The following is a 24,572-nucleotide window of genomic DNA, read 5'->3' as shown; positions in this document are numbered from 1 at the left end:
CTGAGCACCTTGGAGGAGTGGAAGCAGAATAAAACCTGCATGTCTTTATGTTAGGAATACCAGCTTAGAGGAGCTGGAACCCATTCATTGGTCATGATATGCTCCTGTTGGGTTTTCTGCACCAAAAGGTACAAACTGGAAGGGGTGTCTCTGTAGCAATAGGATTGTTTCAAGTGTGTGGCCATCTTCTCCCCAAGGACAGCACCCACACAAGCCCTACATGGGCAAGAAAGAACGCAGGAGTTCGTGAGACAAAAACTGTAGAAAGCGATGGAGGCAAACTTTCCAGACTGTGGCAAAAAAAACACCAGTAGCTGCGCAAGCAAGAGGCGGGGGGCACCACAACGCTCGCTGCCCCCCCCCAACTAAGACCAAAATATTTCTCCTTGGTTGGCCTAGCTCTACAATCGAGATCACATGCAGAGCACCTGAAGGCATGATCTTGCACCTCAAGGTCCCTTTCTGAAATGGCTGTTCTTCGTCATGCCTGTGACCAAGAACACAAGCCTGTTGTTGAAATCAGTAGTACAAAGTTTAATTACCGTATTTTTTGCACCATAACACTCACCTTTTTCCTCCTAAAAAGTAAGGGGAAATGTCTGTGCGTGTTATGGAGGGAATGCCTATGGGTGGCATGCCTACGGATTTTCCTCCTCTAAAAACTACGTGCGTGTTATGGTCGGGTGCATGTTATAGAGCGAAAAATACGGTAACTATCTGATCTACAGCTAGTACAATTATCCAGTGTTTCAGGTTCATTCAAGTAATTACAGTACTTTACACCCTTCAGAAATTCGACATTGCCTATATACACAGTAGTTTAAGCTTCTTTTAAGGCTTTCCAAAGTAAGCATGAAGGTTTCCAGAGAGATTGCTGCCACTGCACTCCAGGCAAACCACTCAATGCTTCTTCTTAAGTTTCCAGCTCATGGTTTGCCTAGAGACAAACCATGAACCTGGGTTGAGATGACACGCTAAATCATGGCATGCTCAGAGCAGCAGCAGCAGCACCAGAGAAGGACAGTGGTCAGTTTTCTCTCCAGGAACCCTCAGGCACATGAGCTCATACTAAGGCATGGTTTGGCTTAGTGTCATGTCAACCAGTTCACTCCAAGTAGTAACTGATATATAAATGAGCATTTATCCCATGAACACAACCCCTTCACTCTTCCCCCTTTGTCTCATTAAAGCAGGGAGTCTTTAATTAACCATAATTGAAAATAGCCAAGATATTGAGCGAACTTCAAACCCTGGTTTAAGATCCCAGCCTCTTCCAAAGTTCCACAGCTCCCCAGTTCAGATAAAATAGAAAACTATGGTTAATTAGGCTTCCTTGTTTGGTTATAGCTCGTTTGAAGGGAGGAGCCAAAGGGACAGCATGCACAGATAAAAAGCTTGTTCCGATCTTATGTTGTTGAGATATGATCATCAAACCAGCTCATTGTTTAAAAAAAGAAAGAAACACAAAGGCTTGGATCCAGACTATAGTCATTACCATAGGCCTATTGAAATCATGACTAATTTGTCCCCTTGTTTTCCATGGGTCGACTTTAAGCATAGCTAAGTCTGGCTCCAACTGAGTAGATTTACAAAAGAAAATACTGATAATGGCTCAGCACAGCAGTTTGCTGCCCAGAATTCTTTTCCCTCGTTCAGTGTGATTTCAGTAGTCAGCGAAATTCCAGCTGTACCAGATTCACAAACCTGGTCATTAATGAGATGCAGTTCATTCAGAGTCTTACATCCGTAAGCTTCTTGTTCTTTGAAAAGGCTGGAAAGGCTTTTTAAATGCCCACCCCAACAGCATTGGTCTCTGCTTGCTTTTTTCTGGAAACAGAACCGCTTCACTTTCAGGAGTAGGAAATCGCTCCTTGTACACCTCAGGATAGGATTTCTGAAACTAGAAAGGAAGCATGCAAAGATTAGCTAATGAATTTATTCGGGCCATTTGAAAGTGACTTGCTTATTCAAGCAGAACATGTCCAGTCTCTGACTACAAGGGGGGGGGGGATGCGTTCATCTCTTGCCAAACATTATGGAAGAGGAACTTAACTGCATAACAGTGCTGTGCTGGGAGACTTTTGTTCCACTCTTTGCTCACTCACATCTGGAGTCCCATCTTGTCCCCTCTTGCCTTTCAACATCTACAGAAAGCTGCTGGAAGAAGTCATTTAGAGGTTTGGGCTGAGGCTTCATCAATATACAGATGGCATGGTTATTCCATCATTTAATTCTAGGGAGGCAGGTGAGACCTTGAGCCATCTGGGGGCAGTACTGAGATGGAAGAGGACTCGAAAAGCTGGATCTGTATCCAGATAAGAGGAAAGTACTGCAGCTGGGGAAATCTGCTAATCTGCATGGAGATTTGAATCTGATTATGATGGGGTGACACTACAGTCTGTGAATAGGTACAAGAGAACTGCAGGTGGCGTTGCTTGCCAAGAGTGCTTTTGACCGGCAAGGGCTAGGTCAGTAGTGCAGCCCAGTTTCGGAAAAACAGTCCTAGCCACTGTGATCCACCCCCTCGTTAAATCCATCTTAGATTACAGTAATACTATGTGTGCCTGAAGCTGCTCTTGCAGAGGATTTGGAAACTGAAACTGCGGAGCAATGTGGTAGTGGGAACCTTTGCAAAAGTTGGGCATACTTATCTTATCTCACCTCTTGTGTACTGGTTAACTTGGTCACCCATTTCCCCCCATTTTAAAGTGCTGACTTTAAAATGATAACATCTGGGGGATGTTATCTGAAGGACCAGTACACCTGTATGAGCTGGCCCAAGCATCTGAAAGCCTCCTCTCTGGGCCTCCAGCAAGAGCTTATAGGGATTTCTCAATGGCAACACCCTTTGAACTCCTTCCCTAGGGAGGGGTGTGTGGCCTCACCATTGCTGGTCTCTTTTTAAAAAAAAAAAAACAAACAACCTTTAAAACATGTTTATTCAAGTCTGCATTTGGCTAAATAGTTTGTACTCCGAAATACATTTAGCTGTTAATTTTTCAGTGTGTGTGTGTCTGTTGTAACTGTATTTTCTTTTTTTAAAAAATTCAACGTGAAACTTTTCAACGTACAATACAATAAAAGCCAAACTAATCTAAATAAAAATAGAAGAGAAAACAAAACACACTAAAATATAAAAGAAAGAAAGAAAACAAAGAGAAAAAGCATAAGAAAAGAAAAATACCATCAGAGGGGCATCTTAACCCTTGTCCCACACAAAAGGTGGTGGACCCTTTCCAGCTCTCACCTGTATTTTCAAGTCCTGTAAGCTGCCTTCTGAGGGCTGTGAGCCCTAAAAGGGGAATTAAACCATTTTAAAACTGCCTCATTCTGGAGAAGTTCCACATTTTCACTACCCTCAAGTTTCTAACTGATGACGTCTCAGCCATGAAAGTACGGTGTGTTATTTAACACCACACAAACTGCATTTAAACCATAAATTGGTATAACATTTCTGCTAGGCAAGCCTATATTTAGGGACCTTACAATAATGACATCCCATACTGTCATGTGAACCAGGAGGCCTATTATGTCTAGAAAGGGTATTATGGTTAACAAATGGAACCCAGTTGGTTTTGCCACATCCTGAAGGCTATCAGGCTTATGAGGACACAGAAGCAGGTTTTTTTCTGTTGTGTTGTGAAATGTTATCCCTGCTAAAATAGAGCACACCACTTTGGTATTGAAATTCCACCAGCTCTTGAAGACATACCTATCCTCCTCCTAATCTCCTGAATTGAACCTCCTGCTTTTACTGCTGTTGCAACTGTAACACTGTTTTATGATGTATTTTAATTATGGATACAAAATGTAATGGGTTTAGGGGTTGCTCGTGTGTAAGTTGCCGCCACTGCTGGCGAGGTTACCTAGTTAAACCCTTTCTGACTGAACAGCCTCCAGCATCGTGACTGTCTCAGTCGCTGGCAGAATCCGTCAGTGGGCATTTCTTGAACCTTTTCCAGCATAAAAGCTGTTTGACGCCAAGTCTCCTCCTACTCTCCCTGCGCGGAAGTCTTCTGCGCAGGGAGGGTGTGGGCAGCGGAGTACCCGTACTCTCTCCGCCGGTCTCCGGCGAGGAGTCTTGGAGCCTCCTCTCCGATTCCCCCATCTGCCCCCCTTCTCCACTGGTGTTACGCTGATTTCCTTCCCCAGCAGATGGGCTGCCTCTCTCCCTACTGGGACCCTCTCCGGCATCCCTCTGGAGCCTTCGCTCCACCTCTAGCTCCGATGGCAGTTCCCTGACACAAAACTACATGCATTAATTAGCATGGTGTAGTACAGTGGTGCCTCGCAGGACGAAAAGAATCCGTTCTGTGATTCTCTTCGTCTAGCGGTTTTTTCGTCTTGCGAAGCAAGCCCATTGACGGATTAGCGGATTAGCGCTATTAGCGGCTTTTAGCGGCTTATCGGATCAGCTGATAAGCAGCTTAGCGGCTTAGAAAAAGGGGGGAAGGAAAAAAAAACCCGCAGGAACTCGCAAGACATTTTCGTCTTGTGAAGCAAGCCCATAGGAGATTCGTTTTGCGAAGCACCTCCAAAACAGAAAACTCTTTTGTCTAGCGAGTTTTCCGTCTTGCGAGGCATTCGTCTTGTGGGGCACCACTGTACTTAGGCGTGTCAGACTGGGAGAACAGAGTCACAGAATTGTATAGCTGATCGTCTTAGTCTAAGCCCTGCAATGCATAAGGATCCAAAAAGGAGGAGGCAAAACCAGACCGGAAGAACTAGCACTTGAGGAGCTGAGATATGAGACAAAATGTACATATTCTTCTCATCTGTGTGTGAGGGAGAAATTAGCCTGCCTTCTCCTGCCAGAAAAATTCCTGTCCGTGCCTGAAAGACCAGCCATAAAGTTCACTGGGTGACCTTGGGCCAGTCACAGTCTATCCTACCTCAGAGCTTGTTGTGAAAAGCATGTATGCTACCCTGAGCTCCTTGGAGGAAAAAGATGGGATATAAATGGAATAAATAAGTGATTTTAGAAACAATTCTAAATTCCGTACAGGGCCCACACACATACAGAGCTGTGTTTGTTGTGGGGGTGAGGTGCTTGAAAAATGACTGGGAAACCTGCCAGGACCAGGATCCTGGTCTCATGTAAAGAGAGCAGGGGTGGGGATCCCTGGTCCCTAAACCACCCCTGCTTTGTAAATGTTTCCCTTTACAAACATCAAGGTTTTTTTTCTGTAGCACTGGTGAGAATATTTACATATGCAATACATATGCTCTTGTCACACAAATATTTGCAGATGATCTCATGCCATGAAAATCTTCCAGTGAGTTTACAGGATCACAACCAACACAAGCAGATTCAAAGGCGAGAGATAGAAGGGACAGAGGAAGAAACGAAGACCAGAAGATGACTATTTACCATTCCCCATGATAGATAAGAGTAAATATCACATCAAAATCCTTTTTGGGGGGTGGGGAACAATGTGAAGAGGAAAGCTTTAAAAGAGAAATTTTGACCATTTATTTTACCTGCTTCAACTTTTTCTTCTTCTCCTTGATGGACATCTCCCGATTCATCGCAATTTCTTCCAACAAACCTACCAAGGGTTCTTGGCAGCCATTTGTTCTTTGGTGTTCAAACTCATCTGCGCTGATCTGATGACAAAACGACGGTGCAGGCAAGGTCGAATCTGCATCAGCTCCTGGATATTTTATCTGTGTTAGAACAGGTGGGAGGTATGCTGAGAAAAGGAGCTTAAATTTTGGTATCCCAGGATAAAATCTTTTGTGCACGCCTCTCTCGATGGTTATGATTTGAGATCAGGAAATATACACAACCACCACTGCAGGACCTTTAGATGCTATCACTTGCTTGTCAAATTCCCTCTTGCAAGAGAGATGCAGGAGCAGCGAATTATCTTTATTTTGCCAGGCCTCTCTCCACAAGGACCTACGCTCGTTTTAGAAATTGCCTCGTCTTTTGTGCTGCATTTTATTAACTGCGCCTTTCATCTTAGCTTTTCAGAACGGATGTTGTAAGCCGCTTTGGGGATACGGTTGAAAAGCAGCACACAAATGCAGGAGTAATAGTAAAAAATAAATTGTGTGAGAAAGACATTTGCATCTTGGCTTGCGGGTAGATGCCACTGGATGAGTTATTTTCAACTTGTGTTGCAGGTGATGCCAAAGGATTAAAGGATTAGAAAGGCGCTTCCAAGGTCCAGGACCGGGATGGGAGAACTTTTTGGCTCTACGGATCAGCCCTGTGGGCCAAAGTTGACAGGTAAGCACTGCCACCCACCTGTCAAAATTCCTTGCATGGGAATTTCCAGTAGAGGGCTGGCAAAGCAGTTGTTTCCTCCATCTTCCCACCACTTGATGGGCACAAGATAAATAAGTCAAGGCCCAGTGCTAAGCAAGTTCAGCTGAGGTGAAAGGAGAGTAAGTAAAGGTAGAAAGGTAAAGGACCCCTGGACAGTTAAGTCCAGTCGAAGGCGACTATGGGGTTGCGGCGCTCATCTCTCTTTCAGGCCAAGGGAACCGGCGTTTGTCCACAGACAACTTTCCAGGTCATGTGGCCAGCATGATAAAACCACTTCTGGCGCAACAGAACACCATGACGGAAGCCAGAGCACACGGAAACGCTGTTTACCTTCCAGCCACAGTGATTAATCTACTTGCACTGGCGTGCTTTCGAACTGCTAGGTTGGCAGGAGCTGGGACAGAGCAACGGGAGCTCACTCTGTTGTGTGGATTCTAACCACTGACCTTCCGATCGGCAAACCCAAGAAGATCAGTGGTTTAGACCACAGCGCCACCCGCTGTGATCCTGCTTACCACTGGGTTCCTGCTTTGTGTGGTGCTTCCGAGGCTCCTAACAACCAGCTGGCTGCCGGGTGCTTTGGGAGCTGCACAGATCAGACCTTGGGCAAGCCCAGCTTTCACCTGTGTGATGTCAGGTGAAGGGGTGAGTGGCTATGTTTGGCACCAAACGGCCTTGCAGCCCCAAACGGGGAAGGCTGGTGGGCCGCCAAGTGTCAGGAGCCTGAGTCAAGCGTAAGTCAGCAATAAAAAACAAGGTTAACTATTTATTAAAATATTTTTTTAAAAAACTAAGTTAACTATTTATTCAAAGAATCCAAAACAGCTCAGGCCTAGTGATTCCAGGGACTTCCCAATAGGACTTGCCGCAATGAGGCAGTTATGAAGACTGAAGGTCCCCACTACCCCACCCCTTTCTAAGGCTCCTCCTCTCCGGGGTGTTTTCCAAGCAATCGTAAAATGTGTTGGCACACAACCAATCTCTGTTCTGCTCTTTTCATTGCTGTCTTTTTAGGGGTCGCACCTTGGATTCTTCAGCAGCCTGACCCCACTCCTTCCCAGCCTCCACTTCAGCCTGGGAGTCTAAACTGCTCTCTGCCACAGCCTCTCCCTGCTCACTAAACCCTGTTGCCTCTTCTGCTTCCGACACCTCCTCCTCCCAGTCTGCTCCCTCATTGTCATCCCACCACCAAAGCTGGTGCCTCCTTCCACTCCTCTGCAGCCAGCCAGCCTATGACACCATGACTGGCCTGCAGGCTGGAGGCTCCCCGTCCAGTGCAACTTCGTGGTCAATTCAGGATCCACAACACAGGATGCAGCTACTGCATCCCTGGCAGACGGCCATCCGACCTCTGCTTAAACACCTCCAGCAAAGGAGAGTGCACCACCACCCCTCCGAAGCCAGTCTGTTCCACTGTTAAAGCAGTTTCCGCTATTAGTGTTGGCGCTGGCACCTGCTTCCCTGCCAACTTCTATGCGCTGGTTCTTGTCTGGAGCAACAGAGAACATGCCTCCGCCATCTTCTGCGAGGCTGCCCTTCTGATATTTTAAGACTGCTATTGTGTCTCCCCTTTGCCTTCTTTTCTCTAAGCTAAACAGGCCCAAATCTTCCAACTGATCTCACAAAACCTGGTTCTATCCTGGTTCCCCTCCTCTGGGCACACTCGAGGGCAGGGGAAAGGGAGCCCTGCATGGGTCGCTTGTGTTGTGGGGACATGGGGAGAGGGGTGGACCCTGCCATCATCATCCGAGGCCCTTCTTCATGTGCCTCTCCCACAAGAGGTCTGGAGGGCAGCAAAATGAGGATGGGCCTTTTCTGTGGTGGCTCCCAGTTCATGGAATGCTCTCCTCAGAGACGCCTGGTGCCTTTATTCAACCAGGCCTTGGGATGATTAACATTCTATGGCATTTTAAATGTGTCACTGGTAGGTGGGGTCTCCACTCCTGGCCCAATTCTCTTTCACACACAGAGCCAGTGTGGTGTAGTGGTTAAGAGCGGTAGTCACGTAATCTGGGGAACCGGGTTCGTGTCTCCGCTCCTCCACATGCAGCTGCTGGGTGACCTTGGGCCAGTCACACTTCTCTGAAGTCTCTCAGCCCCACTCACCTCACAGAGTATTTGTTGTGGGGGAGGAAGGGAAAGGAGAATGTTAGCCGCTTTGAGACTCCTGAAGGGGAGTGAAAGGCGGGATATCAAATCCAAACAACTCCTCTTCTTCTTCTTCTTCTTCTTCTTCTTCTTCTTCTTCTTCTTCTTCTTTTCCCTGCACACTGTCACACATGTGCCCTTCCTCCTCGTCCAACCTTGTACCCTACCTCCTACCCCACGTCCAACTGACTGAACTGGAAGCAACCAAGAAGCATGAGGGAGCACAAGCCCTGCCGGTTGTTCCCGTTACCAAATCAGCTGGGCAACTGGAAGGTGTAGGATGGAATCTTAGTTATGCCATCACGTGCCTCTGATGTCCCTTGCAAATATGATTCCTTCATCCTTTCCCCCTGCCCCCAGCTGTTTGGCAGGCCATGGGGAACAAGAATGCTAGCATGGAGTTATTTTGATAGTGGAGCCCTGGTTGGGCAATCTGCAGCAGGCTATAAGAAAAGCCTGAAAGAGCTGCCTGCTGCCCACAGATGGTCAAGAGGCTCACAGGCATTAATGGCCAAAGTCTGGCAATGGAAAATATGGACAAAACAAACAAGAAATGTAGCAATTCTAGAATAGCAACCTTAACAGTACAAATGCTCAGAAATAAGACCCACTCAATTCAGTGGTGCTTACTCCCTGATAAATGCTTATTGGATTATAGCTACATGTCACTTTATTTGTTGCATGAGAAGAACTGGTTTGGTTTTAAGAAGGTAGTAAAGAACTGAGTTGGGGAGAAGACATTTATGTTCTGCAGCTCTCACCTGGACCCTTTGGAGATGTGCTACATGCTCCTCTATTTTAGCTTTCAGGGCACAAGGTACGCTTAAGATCTCTTGAGATTTGTCCATCAAGAATGACACCAGTTTAGCAGCCAGAAGTTCATCCAAGTCCACATCATCCTTGGAGCAAAGAATACAGCGAGAAAAGGACTGAACCATCTGAAACAAAGAAGACTGGTTATCACAACAACACTTTCTTATTCATGGGTCTTCCCCATTCTTGCCATACCAAACACTCTCAAAGTGGCTTGCAACAGGGGAGCACAGACTTCAGATTTTCAGGAGGTACTTTGTGCTTGACTAGAACCCCCCAAATCCACCAACAGGACCCAGGTGCAAAAGATGTACACATTGAATTAAACAGCAGGGTGCCTCTGAGCGGCTGCTGAGCCCAGGGATTTGTTTCAACTTTCAGGACCAATCTCAGCTCACAGACCTTTGACGCACAACAACATTCCTGGCTACCTCCAAGTTTTCTTCATTTCAGCCGCCTAATCTGCATTAGGGGAGTCATTTTTTAAAAAAGCTGTTTGAGACACTTTTGTCTACCTACTGTACATGAGCCAGATATCTATCAGCGAATCCCCATCAAACACCTGCTGACCCCTGGGCTTCCTGGTCCCATCCACCCTCAAAGATGGCTGAGCGCTTTGGTTCAGTGCTGGTGCCATTGAAGACCTGCTTCCAGAACTGTCAACAGCTGAACAAGACAGAAGCTGCCACTGGGGAGGGGGAGGGGAGAGGTTTCCTAGAGAAGGCAAGGTGAAAGCCAGGCTGCAACCTGAGAATGAGCCCCGACAAAACTGGAGGAGAGATTCCTCCCCCTGTCCTGCCCTTCCCTATCAGCTCCCGCTCCTTGCAGCACACAGTATATCTGATGCTGTGCAGCAGGAAATGCGTGGGGAGAGAGACAGACAGACAAAAGGGCAGCGATGGGAACTGGGTGGGAGAACCCATAGCTGCTAACTCTTGTCAGCTCTATCAAGCACACAGCGTCTGCTGCAGGTTGCAACCTGGTGATTCATGTTACGCAGGCAGAGAAAGGGAGAACTTTCACGCCACACCCTCGGTTAAATACTTTGCTGCTTTCTTTTTGGTAACTAAGGAGAGTCTTTCCCCCAAAGCAATTCCAGGAAGATTTTGCAAGCCCAGCTCGGTCTCTCAGTTCCCAGAAGATGCTCACCAGCGTTCTCGTCCCGACTGTGTCTGAGAGGGGCGGCAGATCTTTATTTGAGCCAATCCTGGCCAACAGAGTCATCAGCAGCTGCAGCTTTCGGCGGTTCGCTGGCGGAAGGAGGAGACAGCAAACCCGCAGAGCTTCAATGGCCAGCTTCTCTTTCTGCAGGAGACCTGGGTCGGAGAACATGGCAGGAGAGCACACTTCAATGTCGGATGCTTCTCATAGCTTATTTTCCAAAGGGGGGGGGGATGAGTCTAATTCTTGAAGGCAAGACATCTACTGGCACACTATTCTATGGTTAGCAGAAACCAGAATCGCCTTGTTAACCATAGTTTGCAAATCAGCTCAAGCTCTGGTTATTTGCAGTGAGAAACCTCATTAGCTTTAACCATGGTGAATGCCAGGGCACAGAAGAAACAATAATCTATTGTTGAAAGGCCGGGAGGGAACTTTGTGACCCTGAAGAGAGGAGAAGGAAGGAGAATTTGAGTCCAAGGCCTTCTCTCAGTCCTATAACCATAAGAGACCAGCAGTATCACTTCTACTCCGAGCCAAAGTCTCTCAGGGCAGCATGCAAGTCAAGTCTAGGCTCCAACCAAGCCTTATCTGTCAGTTTTGCTAACAGGTTCTCTCTCTTAACTTTTCTCTCCTTCCTGATTGGCTGACACTCCACCCAGTCTCTTCTGGGTCTGCAGGAAGATGACCCAAGGTCTGTCCATCACAGATGTTAAGTACATATTCATCTCCCGCTTTCATTGCCCTCTGTTGCTGCCTTTCTCTGTGGTTTCTCTGCACCTCTTTTAGATTGTAGGCCCCTTCAGGGCAGGATCTAGACACACCTGTTCTTTGCATATAGATGCTACTATATCATAATTACCATGAAGAATTCTCAAGAAACTAATGTACATAAATCTCACATCCCATTCCAAATGTACCATTTAGCTTTCCAGTCAAACTCTTATCCAACAGGTTTTAAGGGGTGTGAGAGAGAGAGAGCTATATAAAGGAGAAATTTATTTCAGCCAAAATGAAATGTCAGCAAGCCAGCAGACTAACCATAAAAAGCATATATAGTACATATACCTCTAAAAAGGATATGTACAATTCACAAACATATCCTTCATACATCTTTTTTTTTATTTCAACACAGAAATCTTCTAATTGATGGAGAATGCAAGCCAAACTCTGCCAACTGCATGTGCAATAATAATAATAATATCAATTTATTATTTCTACTCTGCCTATCTGGCTGGGTTTCCCCAGCCACTCTGGGCAGCTTTCAATAGAACATTAAAACCAGAATAAAACTTCAAATATTAAAAGCTTCCCTAAATAGAGCTGCCTTCAGATATCTTCTAAAAGTCGAATAGTTGTCATCTGATGGGAGGGCGTTCCACAGGGCGCGCACCACTACCGAGAAGGCCCTCTGCCTGGTTCCCTGTAACCTCACTCAAGTCAAACATAATGAAGTATCAAAGTCATATTAGCAGAGACAACATAAAATAAATTCTATAAAAAGCCTGAGTTTTCGCTCCTATAGCCCAGCGTGGCTCCCAGAGCCAATGTGGTGTAGTGATTAAGAGCGGTAGACTTGTAATCTGGTGAACCGGGTTCGCGTCTCCGCTCCTCCACATACAGGTGCCCTGATATAGAAACCGACGCAGAGCCCTCTGGCTTCAAACAGAGTAATCTAGATAATTACCTGCTACCGCAAAAACAGCACACATTCCCTCCCAAAACTCTCCCCAACTCTTTTCACGGAGAGACAGTTGAAGAGATATCCTCAGGGATAAAGGAGGACAAGGCTACTACTCCCATAATCGAGGCACAAGTACTAATTGGTAGAAAGGTGGAGCTGCTGGAGGAATGCTGCCTATTGACTGCTCAAACAGTTCAAAAAATCTTTGAACAACTACAAAACATCTCCAAGAAGCTGGATAACCCAGATGAAAGGAGGCAACTCACTCCTTTTTTGACATCCTTAACAAGCCCTGGAAGCAAACAGAGCAAATACAAATTTATACCTCTAAATCAGCCAAAAGCCAGAGGAAGCCCCCCTCACTCATTCAACCTGATATTGAGGCCGTGTGAGATTGTTCTCCACATTTTTCCATATAGAGGGCCCCTACCTTACTGGGAGTCATCCTTCTGGGCCAGACATCATCTAAATCTGCTCCTAGGCCTTGAGGGTGGAAGTATTGACTTAAAAGCAGTCAAGAGGCTTACTAACGATGGATACTCCAAAAAAGTACTACTAAGATTTGGTAGTCACAGAATCCCAACCAAAATCTTAAGGGAAAAGGCTCATTTAGTCCAGAAAGGAATTATTCCGCGTCGACACTTCGAAGATATATCACTCAGTCCATTGATTGCATTTAAAAGACAAAATAAGATGAACAAGACTATTCCACCAGAAGCCGACACCTGCCCTACCCCCGTGGAAGAACTCAATAGATGGGTGAAGCCGCAGCCAGCTTCCCGGGAAATCACGCAAGAAAAAACCAAGCTCCCAAACCAAGCGACTGTAGCATCAAATAACAGCCTCGCTTTTGCCACAATAGACTGGACCGTCCCAGAAGAAGAAGAGCTGTTAAGCAATTTTACTAAGCTACCAGATAAAGAACAAATAAACATACTCAGTAAATTGACGAAACTACAGGCCAGATTGACCGAAATTCGCCAACAAGATCAGCAAAATGCAGTAGAAACAATACACAATCAAACTCTACACTTACCTGCCCTCTCCCCAAAATGCATAGTCCAAAAGAGAGCTACTAATGGAACTTTCAAATGTATAGATGCAGAGCTTCAAATCCAGCCTCCTCTAAAATATGAAATGGCAAGGAAAAACTCCAGTAAAGAGACCACAAATTCCTGGCTGGGATATCAAATACTAGCTCCAAACGAAATAGGTACCCTTTATTTAAGAACCACAAAGGACTCTAACATTGCCGAACAAAAGATGACCTCCAACAGACCTGGCACACTGAGCCTAACGCCAAATGAGACCAAAGAAATGGAAGTAGAGACCGAAAACAGCCCTACTGCCCAGAACAGTCCACCAAGCACAGAAATCCCCCAGGAACAAGGAACAGCTAAGGAAGAAAATCAAGAAAGGGAGGAAATAATTCCCCGCACTTTAAAAAAGAATCTAAAAGACCCACCATTACCCTCCCCACCGAAAGCAGCGACAAATGGCTGTATTTGCAAAAGACAAAATTCCTCGCTGGACTCAATAACAGAACTAGAATGACTAAATGCTGTTAACCAGCCATCAACTCAAAAACGGATTCTACGTTTACTGTCCTGGAATATTGCAGGGTGGGGAAACAAAGGCGGAGACCCAGACCTAATGAACTTCTTCAAAGATTTTGAAATAATACTTCTACAAGAAACATGGTCAACTAGAGATATTAAAATTAATGGATTCACCTCCTATACGAAACCCGCTTTGAAAACAAACACGAAGGGCCGGCCGAAAGCAGGGTTCTGTTGTATGATCAAAGACAACTTAGGGTTTGAGATCAAGCAGCTAGAAAAATGCTTTCCACTTGCACAAGCTCTACTTTTAACACAAAAAGACGATACCTTGCTACTTGTAAACGTCTACATCCCCCCTACCAAAAACAACAGCAGCAATGAAAATTGGTCACAGCTAACCTTCTATATAGAAAATTTGACCGATAAATACCCAAATGCTTCACTGATAATAGCAGGTGATTTTAATGCTAGAGTGGGAACCAACAATGAACAACTATGTAGCAAATTAAATTGGAATACTGATAATGATATCGCACATGCCCTGAAAATAGGACGTTTCTCTAGAGATAGGGTTGTAAACAACGAAGGCTTACGCCTACTTGAATTATGTAACAACTTTAATTTGCAGATTGTGAACGGCTCAACAGAAGGCGATAGAAGCGGGGAGTTTACATACTTCTCCCCCCGAGGATGCAGTGTCATCGACTATATTCTTGCCCCTTATAATATTATAAATTCGATCATGGACCTCAAAATTGGAACGCGTACTGAAAGCGACCATCAGCCACTATCGCTGTCTATAAACTTAAAGAACGAAACCAAAATAACTAAGTACAATATCATAGAACCTTCTCAATACAAACAAATGACTCAATTAAAATGGTCTCAGGAAATGAGTGCAGCAGTGGGGCAAAAACTTACAGCCAACCTGAGAAAACAAGTATTATCCAATTTAAAGACCACTAATCCCTGCAGTGATATTCTGAAAACTTATAATGAAATCTTCCAAATGTTTGTAGAGCTTAGTACTCCACTTAAAGGTTGGATACTTAAACATAGCGCTAGCCCCTGGTTTGACGATGAATGTTTCCAGCTAAAAAGAAAACTGCGTCAAACATTTAAAAATAATCGCATTAAACTAGAGCCCTCTTATCTTGATGAAAAAAGAAAATATCATTACATTCTGGCCGAAAAGAAACAGAAATATGCAACCCAAAAATGGCTACAACTATTTGACTCAATTCAGAGTAAAAACAACAAAGCGTTCTGGAACCTAGTGTACGGAGGACTGAAAGCCGAAAATCAACTAACCCAACCACCAATTGCAGAATCCAAATGGTCCCAATACTTTACATCTGTATTTAACAATCTACACAGTGAACTTAAAGGAAATGAGACCGCTATAAATAAAATCAATAAACTCCAGGAGTGGCCAAGGGTAGAAGAAGCAGAAATTAGAGAGATAGTTAAAAATTTCAAATCGGGGAAATCGCCTGGGCCAGACGGTCTACCAATAGAATTATTTAAGACCTATATAGATTGGTGGGCAGAACCCCTAGCTCAATTGTTTACTCTCATAGACAAAGATGGGATCATACCGGAGATATGGTTAAGATCAATAATTATCCCAATCTTTAAAAATGGCGACCCAAAAGAACCAAAGAATTACAGACCGATAAGCTTACTATCAGTGATAGGGAAAATCTACGCTAAGCACCTCCTATCTAAACTCCTTATATGGATGAAAAATTTAAATTTACCAGGGAAAGAACAAATAGGTTTCTCTAAAGGTTGCTCTACATTAGACCACTGCCTTATACTTATGCATTTGGTTGAAAAATATAGATCTCAAAGGCAATCTAAGATATATGCTGCTTTTGTAGATTTTCGTGGTGCATTCGACTCAATTGACCGCCCAAAGCTGTGGAGGAAACTCGCAGAACTAAAAATTGATCAGCGCTTATTGATTCTAATACAAAATCTATACTCTTCCAATGTCTGTCAAGTCAAACTTAACACCATAGGTCATCTTTCATCAGACATCCCAATCTCGAAAGGGGTAAAACAAGGATGTATTCTTGCCCCCTTTCTATTTAATTTATTCTTATCAGACTTGCCAGATCACCTTCAAAAAATAGAATCACATGCCCCTAAACTTAATCAGAAACCAGTTCCTCTCTTATTATACGCAGACGATGCAGTCCTACTATCATTAACGAGCTTGGGTCTGAAACGTCTTATATCTTCTCTGACCCTTTACTGCGAATGTAATAAACTCTCTATAAATTACGAGAAGACAAAAATTTTGGTCTTCTCAAATGGTTGGAAACTAGAGAAATGGAAAATAAGAGGGCAAGAAATCCAACAAGTAAAAATCTATAGGTATCTGGGAATCTTATTCCAGAGCAATCTAGGGTGGGCAAGTCATCGCACAAATGCCATAAAACAGGCAAAGTGCACCTCATCAGCAGTTGCCCGGTTTTATTATCAGAAAGGTAATCAATTTATTCCTGCGGCCAATCAGATTTTTCAAACAAAAGTGCAAGCCCAGATATTCTATGGAATCCCGCTATGGATTCAAGCATATAACAGTGATTTAAATAAGATTCACTCCAGCTTTCTGAGACGTATTCTTGGACTCCCAGCTGCGATCAAATATGAGACAATGTGTGCAGAAATAGGCATACACACAATGGAATATTGGGCCTGGTCCACCTCAATAAAGTACTGGTTACGCTGCCATTTTCGCTGCTCTCCATCAAGCCTGCTCGCTGATCTGCTCAAGGACTCCTATAAATCAAGATGGTATCAGTACCTCGAAAAAAAGATTGAATCTTTAGGCATCGAGCTGGGGCCCCTGTATAATTCTAATGAGCAATACATTTTCCAAAATATCCTAGCTAGACTAAAGGATGTGGAGAGACAAAATATTATGGCGGCTGTAAACAAAATTTGCTCCCCCATATTCTATGATTTAAATATCTTAGATAGCAGAGTCAATTACGTCACTAAATTAATAATCCCAGCCCAACGTAGGGCTTTTATGCTGGCCCGGTTGAATGTCTTTCCCTCAGCATTTGTCTGGGGAAGATATCAAAACATCCCTAGAAGCAAGAGATTCTGCAGATGCTCTATGAATGTCCCGGACACTGTAGAGCATATTCTCTTTCATTGCCCATTGTACAGTACGCTCCGTCGACGCGTGCTGTCCCCTCTTTTGGGTGGTCTGGAACCCCAGCAAGGTAAATGTGCGGGTTTCTGCCTATCCGACGTTGACCAAAGGGTTACGGCGGGGGTAGCCGAGTTTTTGGCTGCAGTCCTCCAAGGAGCAAGTTAACAAGGAAAACCACTGATTTTATATGTATATATATATATATGATTGTAGCCAACTGCTGCCTTTTTATATATATTTCAAGGCTTTTACATGTTATTTTTCCTTCTTACGGTTTTATTTGCATAATGCCTAATAAAGGTTTGATTTCAAATACAGCTGCTGAGTGACCCTGGGCTAGAAACACTTCTCTGAAGTCTCTCAGCCCCACTCACCTAATAGAATGTTTGTTGTGGGGGAGGAAGGGAAAGAAGAATGTTAGCCGCTTTGAGACTCCTTAGGGTAGTGATAAAGCAGGATATCAAATCCAAACTCTTCTTCAGTGGTAAATGGTTTTGAGGTTCAATCCATAACCTTGCTGCCCTGCACTGATAGATCGCGGAGCCTAGCATATTCTAGGTACACATAACCTTAAAATCAGCAGAACCGGCCTAATTAAGGTTGCAGGCTTCCACATTTGGCTCACAAGGTTGTTCTGGCCATGCTAAATGCCCTGGCCCTACAACTGAACAATATATGAATTCACTATGGCAGAGCATGAGTCTTGCTGGGGCTTGTATAGAGTACTATGCATGGGGCTAATCACTGGGAATTGCAAATCACTGTGCCTTTGATTTCAAACTGCATGAGCAGCACATGGTTGCCTGATGAACCATTTCCCCATCCCTGCTCTAGATTCTGCCTAGCCCACAGCCTGCGCAAGAAATGAAAACACAGTGCAAAAGTTTTAATCTCTTTTGACAATCTCCCAGAGAGAAGCTACGTGCATGGACTGCCGCCCTGTACCTGGCCAGGAGTGGTGGCAACTGCCCTGTCACCTTGCAAGGATAATTAGCAATAACTGCATATGTTCTGGAATAAAATAGTGTGCCGGAGCTTGGCTTCTTGCACAGGTGTTGGAGAAGGCGGCAAAATTGTTGTGCATTTGTGACAAATCCAGTAGCTCAGGGTTCACTCCCAGGGCTGAGTGTGAACTGCCAAATAAATTTGCGGTTGCAGGCAAAGACAAATGGCAGCTGCTCTGAATCACTACGAAATGATTCAGTTCCCACATCACTGCAACCTTGAATTTCAAAACATCTGCTGAGATAGTAAACACGATCGTTCAAGACTGGTAAACTCTGACTTTAACAGTTATATCTTTCGGGAATTAGCATAACCATGTTTAGGATGAAGTAGATTACTAGAGTTTCAAGAAAACTGCAACCTTTCTGCTCTTCTCATCTGCACTGCCTCCTTGAAAAGAGGTTTCATTTCCAGGCTTGGGAGAAATCCCAGGTCAAAGTTCTTCCTTTCAAACCATAGCCATGCCTCCAGCAGTGGAGTAACTTTACACCTACATGAGACCTGGGGCAACCAATCCCCTTCTCCACACAGACTGACACCCTTCACGTCCGTATGATTTATTGTGTTTTATATTCTGCTAGAAGCTGCCCAGAGTGGCTGGAGAAACCTAGCCACAATTGGTGGGGCACTGGCAGTGTTCTTCCAAGGGCATTAGGAGTGTGAAAGGGTCTCGTGGTAATTCACAAAGCCCTAAACAACTTGGGCCCAAAGCACCTCAAAGTTGCCTGATTGCTTATGGAATCTTCAAATTGCAGAATTGGAAGGTACCCCCCCCAGGGTCATCTAGTCCAACCCAGTCATGCAGGAATCTCAACTAAAGCATCCATGACAGGTGGCCACCCAACCTTTCAAGGAAGGAGAGTCGACCACCTTCCAATGAAGTCCGTTCCACTTTAAAACAACTCTTATTGTCAGAAATCTTCCTGATGTTTAGTCAGACTCTCCTTTCTTGTACCTTGAAGCCATTGGTTTAAGTCCTACCCTCCAGAGAAGGAGGAAACAAGCTTGCTCCCTCTTCCACATGACAGCCCTTAATATATTTGAAGATGGCTATCATATCTCCCCCTGGAAAAGACCCTGATGTTGGGAAAGATGGAGGGCACAAGGAGAAGGGGACAGCAGAGGACGAGATGGTTGGACAGTGTTCTCGAAGCTGCTAACATGAGTTTGACCAAACTGCAGGAGGCAGTGGAAGACAGGAGTGCCTGGCGTGCTCTGGTCCATGGTGTCACGAAGAGTTGGACATGACTAAACGACTGAACAACAACAACAACAATCACATCTCCTCTCAGTATCCTCTTTTCCAAGCTAAAAATACCCAGCTCCTACAACCATTCCTCATAAGGCTTGGCTTCCAGACCTTTGACCATCTTGGTTGCCCTCCTCTGCACGTGTTCCAGCTTGTCAACATCCTTCTTAAATTGCGGTGCCCAGAACTGGACACAGTATTCCAGCTGTGGTCTGACCAAGGCAAAATAGAGTGGTACTATTACTTCCCTTGATCTGGACACTAGACTTCCGTTGATGCAGCCAAGAATAGCATTAGCTTTTTTGGCTGCTGCATCACACTGTCGACAATGTTAAGCTTGTGGTCTGCTAAGACCACTAGATCCTTTTCACATGTACTGCTAATATGCCAGCAGTGTCCCCCCTCAGTTGCTGAGATCCTTCGACAGGCCATTTTTGGTGCTCCCAAATGCCCCTGAAGTTCAGTCAGCCTTTATGAGGCATTGAGCTTTTAGTGTGGCAGGTCCTCTCTCCTGTGGAGCTTTTCACGGACAGAAGAACAGTGGGAGGCATCCTCATTTTCCGTCACGCATATTTCAAAGATGGCACTGTTCAGCTGGAATTCCTAACTGCCTTTGGAATTGACTTTTTATTTTTAAAAAATCAACTAATTTTTGTTGACATGTGTATTGCTGGTGCTTTTGATAGGTGGATTCCCTGAATTGGGACCCAGCTGGATCCCATCACCTGGGGCTAGATGTCAGGACCCACAGTCAGCCCAGCCCAGCCCACATCTTTGCTCATGTTCTCTCACAGTCTGTTTATGCAGCACATATTTCTGATACATGGGTGCCATAACTCAAGAGGTGCCATAACGCTGAAGTCTACACATCACATATGCAGCTGAACCCTCAGTCTGCATAAACACACTCCCAGTCACAAATACAAGATGTTCCCACTGCTGCAACTACAAGGCCAGTTACGCCTGGGCTGGCCTGAATTCAGGATAAGGGTCAGGAAGCAATTATTCTGTAGTCAAGAAGAGAACTTAGGCATGCTTTGCCCACACACATTCCTAGCTAATAGCAATAGTAAAAGTAATAGTAATAATATTTCTTTTATTTATTTATACCCCACCCATCTGGCTGGGTTTCCCCAGTGACGCAAGAACTCACACATTCATGTGCTTGCTACAATGGTGTAAATGCTTTGTGATATCTACACTCAGTCTTTTTGAGATATTCTGCTGAGACTCACTGTTGCAGCTTTTAATTAATTCTTTTTACCCTTCCACCCACTGTCTCTTTATTGGCTTGGTGGCGACAGTGTTCTGGACTTGGTAACACTTTTACCAATGTTACAGTGGCTTTGTGTTATACACTGCCTTACTATGTTTCCTATGTAAGCGTGGTTTATACATATTCAAATAAACAAGTGAATGAATTATTATTTTTTATTAATGAGGCTGTCATTTTTGTTTTATTAGCCTTGGGCTTACCCTGAAAAGGGAGACCAGGATATAAGCCATAAACGAAATGAAAACTCTGACTTCTTATTGTGCCTGAGGAGACCAATTGCCTCAAGAACATGTTCCAGCCAGGCAAGAACGCTTGAAGAGGTCATGGAGCAGAGGCAATGAGGGGCATGACTTAGGGAAGGTGAGATGGGAGCTAGGGAGAGCCCCAAGGGCCAGGCATGGAGGTCTACAGGGCCACATTGCCCCTCAGGCCTGAGGTTCCCTACTCCTGTCTTTCTCAGTCGTTATGGGTGACGAGGCCCTCCTGGTCATGGCGCAGGCTATGGTACCATGGCTAGGAGCTGCTAGAAAGTGGGCCTTTTTGATGGATCCATTTTCCCTCTGAGTTTAGGAGACCACCAATGACGTCCAGGTGTCTTTTACAAACATACATTTGGGCTCCTAGGCCTTCTCTGGTACTCAGTCAAAATAAAAAAATTCCTTCCAGTAGCACCTTAAAGACCAACTAAGTTAGTTCTTGGTATGAGCTTTCGTGTGCATGCACACTTCTTCAGTCTCATTCTATTATAAGATTTTTTTAATCCTAGGTTTTTTAGTTGCATTTTCTTCCTGTATTTTAATATACTGATGTGCATTTTAATATTGTTGCATAGCGCATCAAGACTTGCCACAGGAGGCGATACAGGCATGCTTTAAATAAACAAATAGTTTATAGTGTTTTCATTTTGCTATTGCATTTGTTTTTGTACAAGGTTAGCTGCTCTGGGCTCCCTTTGGAGGCTGCAAATAAAAGGACGACGGTGAAATGCTCGAAATTGAATTTTTGTACTGTCATTATTATTTTGTACTATCATTATTTTGTACTATCATTATTATTATTTGCTTGCTTGTTCACTACCAGATGTGTACATTTCTTGTTCTAGATCTTGCTAATGAACATTTGCTCCTCATTATTCGCTGGATTTATTGCTCCTCGAAAACTCACCTGTGCAATTTTAATTTGTATCCTGTTTGTGTTCCAAAGAGGAAATTTATTTATTTATTCAAAGTATTTATTTATTTATTCAAATTTTAATACCACCCATCATCTCCAAATTCCACAATGGTTTATAATACTTAGAACACAACAAGGTAAAAACAGCTCGCGCCAGAGACACGGACAACTGCCTACTCAAGCATTATGTCTGAATTTGACATGTGCAGCAGCCCCAGGGCTGCAAGTAACCACACCCCGTCACTACCCCAAAATTTCCCTGCCTGCTCAGTCCCCCCAACCTTCCCACGTTGGGCACGGGAGGTCTGAAGGGGGCCTTTACCTACTTTTGCTGGAATATAAGTAGAAGCTTCTGAGCCTGTATTATCAGGCTCCCCAAATAAACAGCAGCTTCTACTTTTCTTCAAGCAAACGACAGCCATAAAACTATTAACTTTAAACAGGAGGGCAATAAAGAATCCCCACTGACCGGGATTTGCCAAGCAGGTTCCCTCCAGATGTTTTGGACATCTGGAGAAGGTTGGAGAAGACATTGGCGGGTCATTCTGTGACTCAACAGTTCTCTCAGCCTGACTAACCAACAACCTCAGGGAAACCCCAAGGCCTGGTTGAAGAGACACATCTTTACAAGTTAAAAAAATCTGGGGGGAAATAGTCAAAGAGTGACAGACCTCCAGAGGGAAGGAGTTCTTACCTAGCACATTGACGAAGAGATCAAAAAACTGGAAAGTGAGAAGAGGCTCCTTCATGTGGCCATAGTAATCCGCTATGGTTCTGAAGACATCTCTTTCAAATCCTGAGTATGTCGGTTGTTTCAGATCCGGACACCTGGGCCCTATTGTGATGGGGCAAAGGAGAGAGAAGAAATGAATGGCTTGTGCTGGCTGACAGAAATTATCAACAGTTACATTTCTACTCAGTATTGGTGTGTCCACGAGAGCAAAGAGGAAATGGACAAATTATTTGACAGGAGGGGGGAAATGTGTGACATTCATCAGATCGGAGTAGGCTAGAATTCTGCCTCCTCCTCAGAACACTTTTTCTGACCAATGAGTGACCAAGGATTTCTACCCTACAAGCCAATCAGAAATGAAATGGTACAACCCTCCAACTTGATGCAAGAGCCCAGCTTTCCCCCAGACCAGTCTTACACAACTAAAGAACTTCAATGAATCAATGGGGACTTAGTATTTCAAGCTTAACCCTTCATATAACCCCATATAAAGTGGCACCTTGGGTTAAGTACTTAATTCGTTCCGGAGGTCTGTTCTTAACCTGAAATTGTTCTTAACCTGAAGCACCACTTTAGCTAATGGGGCCTCCCACTGCTGCCGTGCCGCCGGAGCACAATTTCTGTTCTCATCCTGAAGCAAAGCTCTTAACCCGAGGTACTATTTCTGGGTTAGTGGAGTCTGTAACCTGAAGCGTATGTAACCAGAGGTACCACTGTACACATTAAACTCTTATACACTGTATACAGAACAAACCCTGCCTCAGTGAATTCTCCACAACAAATTGGGATGGCAGAGATGCTGCTTCCTCAGTATTACTTTCCCCTTTAGGATGGCAATGTAAGGAAGACCACATGGCATATACTCTGGCATAGTGGGGGGGGGGATTTGGCCCAGGGGCTTCTAGTGGCTCACATCCCATGAAAGCATTGTACATGGAGGGAGATCTTCACAAAGATTGCTTCAGATGGAACAATCACACAGAAGTAGCTGCCCATATTCTGGGTGATGGTTGATCATGTGATACAACATAGCAGGACAAAGCCCAGCATGAGGATTTAAGATGAGGACTACCACACAAGATACCCATAACTGATGAGCAGCCAATGTTTCCAAATAAGCAGCCAAGCATCCCTGAGCCATACGTGTGAAGAGGAAGAGGAAGGGCTAGGGCTATAAGGCTGCTCAGCTGGGGCTTAGTCAATGCTGAAGCAGAATCCTAACTTATTGTGCTCCCTGTGACTCCATGCAAGACAGTTTTCTTGTTGTCTTGAACGTCTTGATCCACTGGGCAGTTCCTAGGGCTCCCCAGTAATACAAAATTTGAAGTCAAGCAGCAAAGGTAGTACGAATGGGATACTCTACTATGAACTAAGTTCCGCCCATGTGAGCTTGGACTTCTGTCCTTACTGAGCAAACAGGGAAAGAACAACACTGTGCAGAGTGTAATGATGAATGAAGCCTTATTGACCGAGCAAGTTGGAGTTAACTCTCTATTAGCAAAAACAGGATCTGCACAGGAGTGCCAGGCCAAATGAGCATAGCAGCTCTTCTCCAGCATGTCTTGCCCACATGAAGCAGTTGCTAAGAATGAAGGTTTCTGCCTTCCCACAGTTGCCTTAGCCTCCCCCTCTCCCAGGGTCTTCCCAAGCAATCTGAGACTATGCCTGTCTCTGCTCCTCCCTCTTCATACTTCTTCTGGTCCTGGGATGCCGGAAGGGGAGCTTGTCACAGCAGTGATCCTTCACCAACCCGACTCATCTCTTGGCCTCTCTGCTTCAGATTCCGCCTCTGATTCTCGACTTCTCTCTGCTACACTTTCCCTGCTCCCTAAGCCCTGTTGCCTTCAGCTTCCAACATGTCCTCTTCCCAGTCTTCTCCTTTTTCTCCCTCTGACCACTCATTGGTGTCCTACTACCACTCCCTGGGCTCTGAGCCTTCTTCCCCTGGTGGTTCCACAGATTGGTTCCTCCCACTATTCCTCTACGTCCAACTAGCCTGTGACAAACAGACAGCCTCACACTGCGGCTCGTAATGATGAATGAAGCCAGAGTGGTGTAGTGGTTAAGAGCAGTAGTCTCGTAATCTGGTGAACCGGGTTCGCGTCTCCGCTCCTCCACATGCAGCTGCTGGGTGACCCTGGGCTAGTCACACTTCTCTGAAGTCTCTCAGCCCCACTCACCTCACAGAGTGTTTGTTGTGGGGGAGGAAGGGAAAGGAGAATGTTAGCCGCTTTGAGACTCCTGAAGGGGAGTGAAAGGCGGGATATCAAATCCAAACTCTTCTTCTTCTTCTTCTTCTTATTTGCCCTTGTCAAAGTGGCT

At 44.8% G+C, this 24,572-nt stretch overlaps 1 protein-coding gene across 2 annotated transcripts in view; it reads right to left on the bottom strand.

Moving 5' to 3' along the window:
- Positions 1 to 716: 716 nt before the first annotated feature.
- Positions 717 to 24,572, bottom strand: part of DEPDC1B (DEP domain containing 1B) — a 40,573-nt gene continuing 16,717 nt past the window's right edge. For both annotated transcript variants that reach the window (XM_081212967.1, XM_081212966.1), the window contains exons 7-11: positions 22,212 to 22,352; positions 10,385 to 10,551; positions 9,184 to 9,360; positions 5,482 to 5,667; positions 717 to 1,900 (exon numbers count right to left, since the gene is read on the bottom strand). In XM_081212967.1, coding sequence (XP_081069093.1) covers positions 1,739 to 1,900; positions 5,482 to 5,667; positions 9,184 to 9,360; positions 10,385 to 10,551; positions 22,212 to 22,352 — 833 coding nt within the window. In that variant the 3' untranslated portion in view covers positions 717 to 1,738. The remainder of the gene's footprint in view (positions 1,901 to 5,481; positions 5,668 to 9,183; positions 9,361 to 10,384; positions 10,552 to 22,211; positions 22,353 to 24,572) is intronic.

This window comes from Podarcis bocagei, assembly GCF_964188305.1.
Source record: "Podarcis bocagei genome assembly, chromosome: 11".
In the NCBI taxonomy this organism is placed as follows: Eukaryota; Metazoa; Chordata; class Lepidosauria; order Squamata; family Lacertidae; genus Podarcis; species Podarcis bocagei.
This window is presented reverse-complemented; position numbering and strand designations above follow the sequence as displayed.